Here is a 12,328-nt window from a genome sequence, read left to right as displayed (position 1 = left end):
AGGAAGCCCATTAGACCAGCCAGGTCTCTGTTACTCACAGAAATGCAAGGAGGCCATGATGTGAGTGATTCTCAACAGACAGAAATACAAGTCACTGAGATCAAGAGAAGGGAGAAACTCTTGGGGCTTGTTGTGCTAACATCCTCTGAAAGACTAAATAGGAACCCAAAACAAAGATGGAAAATGTAGAGAGATGTAACAATGAGGTGAGAAGACTCATTGGCATTTAGAGCTAAGAAGATGTTCAGAGGTTCTGAAGGGGTAAAATTTGAACTGGAATACCAAAAAAATGATAATAATATAAACATATAATATTATATCATATCATATCAATAAAACTGGGATAACGTAACTTCTAATCAAACTTTTCTCATGGGGAAATGGACTTCTATTTCTCCTTACCTGTCGTCACAGGTCTGGTGGGGATGATGGTCGTAGCTGGTTCTGTCCAAATACTGTCAACTAAAAAAATACTCATTACTTTAAAATTCTGTAATAATACCAACTACACATTTTTTATAGCATTTTATAATTTTTGAGGAAAATTTCACCTATATTATCTCACTTGCTTCTTCCCTCCACCTTGACGATGGTTGCAAGCATGAAGACATGAGCTGTAAATAAGGCGGACATGATACCTATTCTGCTGCTAAGGAAACTAAAACCCAAAGAAATAACATTTCTAATCACAGACACCAGCCTTCATATAAACATCTGAATTACACATATAAAACTGTGAAATGGGGCATAACCATGGTAATTAAGGGGAGATAAACAGTGCTGAAGATCACCTTGGGGAAGGGCTTTCAAACAAGACCACCAAGAAGGAAAATAAGCACGTTTTCTATTTCTTGTATTCACCCTGGACAACCAGTGGAATGGAGCAGTTGTGTGGTTCTCCGCCCAGAGCCCCTCTTTGGGGTCAACGCACTCATCACCAGCTTCTGAAATACTGGCTGCCAACGGCTCAGAGCTCTGGGAACTGCCTCGTCTGAGGTCACAGGCTCTGTCAGGGGATGGCCTATCTCCAGTGACTGGGGACGTAGGGGCACAAAGGCTCACTGCCTTTGACTCAGTTTGGACAACTCGGGAGGGTCATCCCAGGTCCAGAAGTCCCAATAGAATTAGCCAAATGCTCAGTTTTAGCTTCTCCCTGTGCCTCATCCTGCCACCCTTACTTCCTTACAGATGTACCTCTCAATTAACTCTCCAATTAACCTTCTGGATGCAATTTGCTGTTTCAGAATCTGATTCCAGGGAACCCAATCAAAGAAAATTTAATATGTGGTTAATACCTCATATTTAAAAAATGAAGGGATGAATGAATCAGTAAGTGCATTTCATACAAGATTCTTGGAACCAAGATTGACTCGGGAAATTCCAAAAGCTCTTGGACATGCTTGCCCTAGGTTTATTCGTTCACTCATTTATTCATTTATAAATTATTTTACCCATCCCTCCATCCATTCAATAAGTGTTTATTACACAGTCAAAATTTCACAAGTACTGTGCTCGGTACTGGGGACATAATGGTGAACAAGACAGATATGGCCTCTGCTTTTATGGTGATAATAGCCAAGATTCTACTATGCTTCATGTATCAGTTTCACGAAAAGTGGAGACACAGGAAGAATTCTGCGGGACACAGAGAAATGGAAGCCTCTGTAGCCCCGGATGAGGTGGATGGGAAGGGAACCTCGGAGGAGGGAGGGTATGAGAATTGATGAAGTCCATCTCAGCCAGACCGAGACTTACGCGTGGTCCCTACAGCGGTCACCACCTCACTCTCGCTTCCATCATCCAGTACAGCCAACAACGAGACTTCATATTCAGTGCCGGGCTCCAGGCCTTCAATAACATGTGAGTCTTGGTCTTCTTTTAGGACGACCTGGAAAGCATTTGGCGCTCAGTGACTGGATTTACTTGAAAAACAGAGGTGAAATTTAAGAAAAAAATAATAAAAAGGAAAAATGCCATCCTAAACAGAAGCAAGATACAACTGAGCATAAAGAACTCCAGGGTCATTGAATTCAATTTTAAAGTCAAACCAGAGACTTCATTCCTTTCAATTCCCTCAACAAATAAGGTATTAGTATTGTAAAAGTGCCATTTTGAAGTTTTATTCACATTTATGAAAGTCAAAGAATGTGAAAAATATATAAAATACAGACTTAAGCCATTTTAATCTTAGAAATGCCATTTTAATCTTACAAAAATCATATAATTTGACATTTCTAAAACTCGATGCCAGGCAAAATGTTAATTACTTCTGGGATTCTCAATCTCTTTTAAAGTGGAGACCACCTCAAATGCAGCAGTGGTATTCACTTCCAGAGAAAATGCTCCGGATTACTTTTCAGTCTGTTTCAGACAACTCACTTCTTCAGTGTTCCCTCCATAGACTGGAATCCACATCAACTTGTGTTGCCCTTCATCAGCTGAGAGGGGATGCCAGGTCACTCTGAAACTATCTGTCGTCACCTCATCAATTTCCAAGTATTGCTGGGCTGGAACTTCCTCTGTGAGCCAAGGAAGGACACTTTGTCAGGGAATAGAGAAGGCAGGAAAGCCAAACTCAAGCAGCTCCCGGGACCGCAAGAAGAAAAGAGTCTCTGAAGAACCTCTAGCATTAGGAAAGCACATGGGAGCCCAGAAAGCATCGCCCATCAGTCCGGTGTGGCCTTAAGTTTCTTTTGCCAGCATTTACCCACAGTATAATTAGGAAGACCATGGACACAGCACATTTTTCAAGTCTTCCACTAATTTCCAGAACTCTTAGATTCTCTATTTGGTTCTTTTCACTAACTGTAAAAAAAATAGTAAGAGTGCTGTATTCATTATTTTACAAAAACATTATTTTCTTAATATGTTGATGAAATTAACAAATTGGTGCCCCTGAGGCCGGAGATATGCCCCTTTTAGTTTTATTTGCTTTTGTGACTAACTCATGCACTAGTGATAAATTAAAGAAGAACCTTCATCCTTTTAATCTTGTATATATGGGTGTCATCGGAAGTGAAAAATGATTTATCAGACCTTCCACAGTTTCACACTTCTGGGATGTACGGCTAGAGCACAGCATCCAACCATTATCAGTCATTGTCAGTCATTTTGATTTTTATGACATGAAATCAGAGATTTTATTTATTTAAAAAAATTTTTTAAGTTTATTTATTACAGAGAAACAGAGAATAAGCGGGGGAGGGGCAGAGAGAGAGAGGGGTGGGGAGACAGAAGCCCAAGCAGGCTCTCCCCGATGCAGGGCTTGAACTCATAAAACTGGATGATTGTGACTGGAACTGAAATCAAGAGTCAGATGCTCAACCGAGCCACCCAGGCACCTCTGAAATCAGAGATTTTAAAACTCTTTCACAGGATACCAGGAAAATCCCAACTGGAATTAGCCCTCAGGAGATTTTGTGAACTTACTGAACTTTTTTCTGTGAACATTATTTCTCAGTGGGGCATATTTCTTATGTCCCCAAAATAGCTTCTCATCTCCTCAGTATAGCACTCACCTGTTTTCCAAGTGCAATCAATGTTAAGCTCAGAAAGCAAACAACAGAATTGTTGCCACCAAGAGGCAAAAAAGCTTTATATTTATTGACTCCAGGGTATATATCAAAAAGGAAACTCATGCAGTCATGTCTTATTTTTTTTATTTTAGTATTTAAAAGACCCCATATTGTTGCATTAGTATTTCAGTCTGCATGAAAATACATTATTGGCTATAGATTGATGTTTCAGGTTAAATAGTATGAAACTGGGGCGCCTGGGTGGCTCAGTCAGTGAAGTGTCCGACTTCGTCCCAGGTCATATCATCGTCTGTGGGTTCGAGCCCCGCTTCGGGCTCTGTGCTGACAGCTCAGAGCCTGGAGCCTGCTTCGGATTCTGTGTCTCCCTCTCTCTCTGACCCTCCTCCATTCATGCTCTGTCTCTCTATGTCCCAAAAATAAATAAACATTTTTTAAAAATTTAATTAAAAAAAAGGCACTGGGGTGGCTCAGTTGGTTAAGCGTCTGACTTCGGCTCAGGTCATGATCTCACAGTTCATGAGTTCAAGCCCCACGTGGGGCTCTGTGCTGACAGCTCAGAGCCTGGAGCCTGCTTCGGATTCTGTGCCTCCCTCAATCTCTGCCCCATCCCCACTCATGCTCTGTCTCTCTCTGTCTTAAAAATAAATAAAACATTAAATAGTATGAAACTAACATTTCTGCAGGTCAAAACATTATTGGGTATCAGCAATTTTAGAAGTTCAACTTAATACACACACATGAAAATACAAGCTGTGAAATTTTTAGATCCATGAAACAAAAGAACATGCATTTACTTAACTGGGACCTTTGGAATTCAGATAATCTTTCCTCTTTTTCCCTTGCTTTGACAGAAAATAATTAGCCAGTACACATTCTAGTCGCCCAATTGTTCATTTGTTAACAATAATACAATGTAAACAAAGATTAAAATGCAGTCTCTTCAAAATCACAATTGAAGAAGATGCTCCAGCTTCTGGTTCCTATATAGTTTCTCTTATAAAATTTCAAACCATAATAAGACTTACCTGTGGTAAAAATTCCAGTCAGGGGCTCTGACTGCCCTTCATCATAGATAGAGAAAATGGCGACCGTGTACTCGGTGAGTGGCGTTAAGCCCTTCAGAGGGAAGGTGGTAACAGGGTCGACTTCAACCTGCAAAAGAGAGAAGTCATAATAGCTATACAGGATACTCTCTAGACACAAGAAGTATAGGCATTTTATTATTGTCTGTAGTTTATTTGCCCTGGCAGCTGAGCTCTAAATAATTCAAAAATTACTGAATTATACAAACAACTTCTATATTACACATTTCTAATCTTCAACTTTAAATAGATTATCTATCAGTTAATTCTCAGGATGTCTTTGCAACCAATATTATTCCCACCCGTTAAAGACATAGAAAGGAAAGTGCACACAATTTACAGTGCTACTAGAAATAAATCTAATGTTTCCAGCCTGATCAGCTAGGGGTGGCCAGTTTTTGGCTTCACGGCCTGGTCTCCACTAACTTGTGACTAAGTAACACACAATAACTTCTATACAAGCTGCACAGATGAGCAGCCATGCAGGGGATATCCATACAAAGATAATAGTAAATATGTGAAATATCCCTTTATCTTTATGTCACAGAAAGACATATTTGGGAAAGATATGTACCGATCTCTTTAGAGGGCATAAGGGATGAAGCCCAAGGATAAGGACCTAAGGTATAGCAAAGGGAAGGATTAGAAATAGGAACAGCAAAAAATGAAGAAAGAAACCATAAAGTAAGAAGAAATGGAAGCAGGATCTAGAATACAGAACCCTGAGCAAAACCATCCTCGACTAAGAGAAAAAATAGATGCAGCTTTATCACTGAAAGGTTGGATCTTGGGCCTCTGAGGTATGTTGCAATGAGGGCATATTATAGACCAAGTAAGTGGTGTCCCGCTTAAGCACTTTCTATACATTCTCTCATTTAACCCTCACAAAACCCCTATAAGAGAGGTACTAACAATAAGACACTCACTCTAGCTATAAAGAGACTTGGGGAATTGAAGAAATGAATCTATTTACCTGAAAGCAGACTCTGCCCAAAAAAAAAGATCCCACTTAAAATATTTTCAAGAGACATTCAGAGCAATGTCAGTGAGACCTGTTATTTATGATACTAACGATGACTAACCTTGAGAGTACCTGAAGTTAAGGGGAAAGTGACTAAGCTTCCTGTAGGGATTTGCTCATAGCAGTCAATGTGACCTTTATCAAAATCTAAAATGAGTCATTTTCCTACTTAAAACCTTCCTTGGCTATCAATTGCCTTCCAAACCAAAACAGAGCATCCCGCAGCCTTGGCTTTGCATCATCTGGAGCAGTGATCCTTTTTCTTGCCATAGTTCTTTAAAAAAAAAAAAATCATTTCTTTATTTTTGAGAGAGAGAGAGAGAGAGAGCGCACGTGAGTAGGGGGAGGGGCAGAGAGAGAGAGAGAGAGACAGAGAGAATCCCAAGCAGGCTCTTCTGCTGTCAGCATAAAGCCCGATGTAGGGATCAATCATATAAACCATGAGATCATGACCTGAGCGGAAATCAAGAGTTGGACGCTTAACCAACTGAGCCACCCAGGCACCCTTCTTGCCGAAGTTCTAATCACCTGCTGAGCCCCAGTCACACTGACCTGTCAGGTCCGTGTCTTTCCCACCTCAGGGCCTTTGCATGCACAATTCATTCTGTCTGGGACCCTCTCTCCCTAGCTCTTTTCAAAACTAGACTTATGTCATCTCTCAGGACTGTGCTTAACTTTTACCTCCTCACAGGGGGTTTCTCTTTCCACCTATCTCATGGTGTTACCCCCTAACATCGTCCTTTTTTGTTCCTTCCCCAGTACTAAACACAGCCTGATATTATTTTATATCCTATGCATTGAGTGTAAGCCCCCTCAGGGCAGGACCTTGCTTTGCTCCTTCAGTACTGCGTGTTGAATTATATTTGTTTTTGAGTACATAGAGGAGACACCAAATCTCCTTTTTAAGAGAGATAAGAAAGGGCTCATCTGAACTAAGAACCAATCCAGAAACCATATGCATCACTAAGAAATCAACCACAGGTCAAAAAGGAGAGGGTCAGCCCTGGAGGAGGAGCTTCCATTTTCACACAATCGGAGCCCTGAGCCACTCTGCCAGAGAGGGCCAACTGTCCCCAGCATTCTCAGCTACCCCAGCTGAGACACCAGACGCAGAAGTGAAGTCATCTTGGAAGGTCTGGCCCAGTCAAGCTCCCACACGAATGCAAGAGTCACCTCGGCTGACACTACGAGGAGCAGCAGAGCCAAGCTGTCCTTGCTGAGTTCTGCCCAGGTTACATAATCATGGATTGTCTTTTTCAGCTGGGCTGTTAGTTACACAGCAGGAGTTAACTGAAAATACGGGGTTATCTTCTTCTGAGTCTGGGCCTGATAATATTATAGGTCATCCTTAGCATTTAATGTTTACTTTGGTTCGGGCATTGTCTGTATGGTTCACGTGTATTAGTTCACTTAATCGTTAGCCCACAGTCTTGTAGTCTAGCTAATCTTTATGCTTAATTTGAAGACGGTAAACTTGAGACTCTGAAAAGTTAAGGAACTTGCCCAGTGGAAAACCAGCTAGTACCTAGTACCTCCACACAAATGTTTCAGATTCTAAATCCTACGCTTGTAAACACTATTTACAGTATGGCCTCATTACTTCAACTCACAGAAAAGACAAATGCATATTTAAAATATGAGTTCAAGACATGTTCTTCTAAGTTATATTTGCATATTGCTTCTGTTGTTTTGGATTATAATAGCTGGGTTTAGGGGCACCTGAGTGGCTCAGCCGGTTAAGCGTCCGACTTTGGCTTAGGTCATGATCTCGTGGTTCGTGGGTTCCAGCCCCGCGTGGGGCTCTGTGCTGACAGCTCAGAGCCTGGAGCCTGCTTTGGATTCTGTGTGTCCCTCTTTCTTTGCCCCTCCCCTGCTCGCACTCTCTCCTCTCTCTCTCTCTCTCTGAAAAATAAATATTAAAAAAAAAACTTAAAAAAATAATAGCTGAGTCTATCTACTGAGCACTCACGATGTGTCAAGAACTTTACATTCATTGTCTTATTTAGCCTCCTCCTCCCCCCACCAAACCCTGGGTATTTATAATAGCTATTTCACAAAGAAGGAATAGGAGGCCCAAAGATCTTTAACTAGCTTTCCAGATACAAAACTATTAACTGGAATGGATACTTATGCCTTGACCTCTAAGTCTCAAATCTGTGACCAATAGCAATTTAGTGAGGATATCAAACATCCACAAAAGCAGTTAAAAATTAAAGTTTCTCAGGTACACCAAGAGATGAAAAGGGGAATAGTGTGTATATACACACACAGTTTTGCCCCTTTATATACATATTTATATATATATAAGCATATATGTGTAAGTGTATACCTTTTCAATATGTTTCTACATATATCCTTGTATCTGTTGAAAAGATCTATTTTATTTATTAAAGCATTTTCTTTGACTCTGAACAGACCATATTTTATGCATTAACTATTGATTATTTTATTTGACCAAATGAAACCTTTAAGGTGTCATATATTTTTGTTAGTTATATTATGTTTTAGACTAAGTTCTGGAACTGATTCTGTTGGTAGGACTTTCAAGATGTAGAAGAATTTGGGAAAATGATAACAAATGACCATGATCTCACGGTTATGCAACCATTTTTGAAAATTTTTCAAACAGTCTGGCTTAAAAGCTTAATTTCAGCCTAATTCTGGGAGGGATGAAAATAGAGGCCTTGATGAGGAAAGAGGGACTGGGCTCCACTTTGGGCTCTGTTGTTGAGTCATAGCTGTCGGGAAGTGGACTTGCCTTGGAGCCTGAAAACTGGCCTTTTATGTATAAAACTCAAATGGCAGCACTTTAGTTTTCCATCATGCTTGTACGTTTCCCCAAATCCCCTCCCTAGCACATGCTAAGACGGCTCTGTCTTCCGTTTGACAACATGTTTCAGCATGTTTCTCTAAGGATTGCATGAGGGGGCTCTCGGAACAGTGGCTGGCTCAAGGTAAGTGCTCAACACGTGTGAGCCGCCACCATCATCATCATCATCATCATCATCATCATCATCATCATCACCGACATTTGGGTGCTCTGTTTTATTTTTCTTCCTTGGTCTCCAAGCAGTCGGGGAGACAGGTAATGCAGAAAGGATACAAGCAAGAGGAAGTGAAGGAAGGAAGTTGGGAGGAACAGGAGGTAAAGCACAGATATATAACATGTAAACAAAAGCTTACAATCAATTGCATGTTACATAGAAGTAGATTTTATTTGGGACATTTTAAAGTTCCTTTCAGAATGTACTGGAAATTTCCTAAATACCCAATTGTAGTATTACCTATAAGTAAAAGCTTAATTAATAGAAGTTAAAGTTAAAGTTATTAAAATATGGTAGGAATACTCACCCTTAAAGTCATATATTAGGCAAATCAGTAATATTACAAATTAGGCAAAGTAATATTACATGTAAACAAAAGACATTTGTCTAGCCACATCTAATCTCAATTGCATGGTTAAGAATTAAGAAATGAGAACACACACACCCACCCATACACACACACACACACACACACACACACACACACACACACACACCAGTTAAGATGGAAATGTTACAAAACCACACATTGTTTATGTATTTTACTCAAACAATGTTTTCTCAGATTTTCATTTGTAGTCCATTTTCTCATGTTTTAAATTCGGTTTTACTAAATACAGTTTTCTAGTTTTCCAGCACAACACAAAGTAGAAATAGTAAGTGCCAAAGGCATCTCCAAGATTGAAAACCCTACAAAAAAAGCATATGTAGCTCTCAACAAATATATAGGCTGGGGTCATTCTTCATTAAGGCAAATAAATAAAATATCATAAGAGGCCACCACAGCTATATATTTTTTATGTGGATGTTAAGTAGATTTCTTGTGCTGATCATTTTACAATATATACAAATATCAAATAACAGCAAATGTGCAGTATTGTCCATTCATTACCCAATGTCCTGTATGAGGGGCCATTCTGCAAACTACTGTTTGGATTTAATTGTAGGAAACAGTTTGTCTCTGCAAATGAAAATAGTTTCTTTATTTGGTCAGAAACTAGAAGTGATGTAATCCAACATACTTCCCTCTTGGTCTTAATTTCTTGGACCAAGCTGAGGAAAAATAATAATAACTCTGCTATCAATCCTGTTAAAATATATTCCCAAGGAAAGAATTAATGAAAAGTATTAGTCACTGAGTATAAGATACTGCATCATCATGAGTTTTAATAAGTTCTGTTATTTCAAAGCATCTTCCTACACAAAACTTGAATTCTTCAGTTTTGTATTTAACTCATCTGACCTGCATCTTTCAGATGTTAGTTTACTCAACAGCAGGATACCCTGGATAACACTGTCATTATTTCTCGTTTACAACATCTAGGAAGACACCTACTTCTCCACCTCCTTCCACAGGGGCAGACTATGTACTTCAAAGATGGCCACATCAACATATGTCTCCCATCCCTCCTGCCTCCCGCCATAGGAGGGACCTGTGTTCCTCCCCATGTTGAATCCATGTAGAGACTTGTGATATCTCCTACCAGTGGAGTGTGGCAGAAGGTGACACAGCTTCCACTTAGCACATGTTTGCACTCTCTCTCTCTCTGTCTCTCTCCCTGTCTCTCTGGACACATGTCTAGGGACTCCTGAGCAAACATGCAAAAAGTCTAATTCCCCTACAGCTGCCATGCTGGAGGGATCACGTGAAGAGGCTACTTAGAGATACAGAGAGCTGCGCTGGCTCCCGGCTGATTCAGTCTTCCCAGACCAGGCACCAGACATAGGAATGAAGGAGCCATTATGATGACACCAGCTCCAGCCACTCTCTGGCTACCATCTCATGAGTGACCCCAAGCCAGAACTACATGTCCAAGTAGTTGACACATTAATTCCTGACACACAGAAACCATGAGATAAAATAAACAATTAGTATTGTTTTAAGCCATTATAGTTTGGGATGATTTGGTTCTGCAGCCATTAAAAACTAATATACAACTGCCAAAAGAAAAGACATTGTGGGGTGCCTGGACGGCTCAGTCGGTTAAGCCTCCAACTTCGGTTCAGGTCATGATCTCATAGTTCATGGGTTCGGGCCCCATGTTGGGCTCTGTGCTGACAGCTCGGAGCCTGGACGCTGCTTTAGATTCTGTGTCTCCCTCGCTCTCTGCCCCTCCCCCGCTTGCACTCTGCCACTCTCTCTTTCTCTCTCTCTCTCAAAAATAAATAAACATTTCAAAAAATTTAAAAAAAAGACATTGTGATCCACAGTTTACCTCATTAATTTCAGTCCCATCTGCGTTGTTATACACAATTCGATAACCAGTGACCTGTCTTGAAGCTGGGTCCCAGGCTAACCGAGCACTGTTAGAGCCAACATTGGAGATTCTCAGGTTTCTTGGTGGACTTAAAGGCACTTTGCAGTAAGAGGAATAGAACATAATTAAAATGTTAAATAATATATATGTTAAAAAGCCACAAAACCCCCAGTATCTTTGACTTCTGAACTACTTACATATGAAAAATTTCACCCAGACAATAACTTATAACTAAGAAAATTAACAAATTAACAAAGAAAAAACTTTCCTTGTAAAGAATGAATAGTATTGATAAATTATACATGCTAAGAAATAAGTAAGATTTAGATAAATTCTTTGTGCCCTTCTTCTCCAATCAAGGCTATTATTATGACCTGCTGTAAATAAGAAACCTAATGGATCAAAAACCAGAGCACCTGAAATTAAATCTTAGCTATTTCATTCAACTGTCATATGATTCTGGCAAAGTCACTCTACTCCTCCTCTCTGCAATTTCCCATGTGTAAAATGAGGTTGATGGCCTCTGTCCTTTCCATCTAGGTATCCATTAGGCACTTCCAACTTAACTTGTCCAAAACTGAACCACTGACTCAGCCATCTCTTCCAATCTTCTCTCAATCTCTCCCTCTGAGCAAACAGAAATTCCATTCTTCCCACTGCTTAGGCCAGAAACCTTTGAGTCATCGAAGATTCAGGTTTCTGAACATGTCACCTTCTCACTGAAGTATTCCATGATCACTGTATGTAAAGTAATCCTTCCACTCCAATGCTACCTTTTACCCCTGATTTATTTTTTTATATTGCACTTTTATTGGTCTACTATATCTCTCACTCAATATACTGTAATTTTAGAGGATTAGGGATTAATTTTGTTCTTGGCTTTATCCCCAATATAGCAGGTTCTCAATATATATTTGTTGACTCAAGGAGTAGGAGTCCTGCCCTGGATAAATCCCAGTGGCTTTGTGAAACTAAATAAAAACAAACACTTTGCTGTTGTTCTAAAACTATTTAAAGAGGTAATCGTATTTCTGCAGATTCTTGACCATCAATTCCACAGCTTTTTGTACTTCTTCAAGGCCCCCCCTTCCAATTCAACAGATTAAAATTTATCAATAATCTTTGACAGTTTCGTGAGCTTTTACAGGTTTACAGTAAAAACAATTGTGAAGGTCTATCACGTGCTCTGTATGAATCCGAGAAGATCTGGAGCTGATCATTATGACAACTCATGTATCTCATTAAACCCTGACAATAGACTGCAAAGAGATTACAACATCCCCATTATATAGGTCATAAGACTGAGGTAACTTGGCCAAAGTCGCAGTTGGAGCAGAAGAGCACTTAGAGTCTAACCCAGGCAATTGATCATTGATGTGAGAGCCTG

At 39.9% G+C, this 12,328-nt stretch overlaps 1 protein-coding gene across 6 annotated transcripts in view; it reads right to left on the bottom strand.

Annotated features, from left to right (window-relative positions):
* The window catches only part of COL14A1 (collagen type XIV alpha 1 chain), a 211,852-nt gene that overhangs the window by 128,404 nt on the left and 71,120 nt on the right, over positions 1–12,328 (bottom strand). For all 6 annotated transcript variants that reach the window (XM_042923826.1, XM_042923825.1, XM_042923829.1 and 3 more), the window contains 5 exons: positions 10,900–11,039; positions 4,562–4,688; positions 2,380–2,519; positions 1,756–1,888; positions 403–462 (listed from right to left, as the gene is read on the bottom strand). In XM_042923826.1, the coding sequence (XP_042779760.1) occupies positions 403–462; positions 1,756–1,888; positions 2,380–2,519; positions 4,562–4,688; positions 10,900–11,039 (600 nt within the window). The remainder of the gene's footprint in view (positions 1–402; positions 463–1,755; positions 1,889–2,379; positions 2,520–4,561; positions 4,689–10,899; positions 11,040–12,328) is intronic.

The sequence above is a fragment of the Panthera leo genome, chromosome F2 (genome assembly GCF_018350215.1).
Source record: "Panthera leo isolate Ple1 chromosome F2, P.leo_Ple1_pat1.1, whole genome shotgun sequence".
Lineage (NCBI taxonomy): Eukaryota > Metazoa > Chordata > Mammalia > Carnivora > Felidae > Panthera > Panthera leo.
The sequence above is the reverse complement of the archived record's forward strand: the minus strand, read 5'-3'. Positions and strand labels throughout refer to the sequence as shown.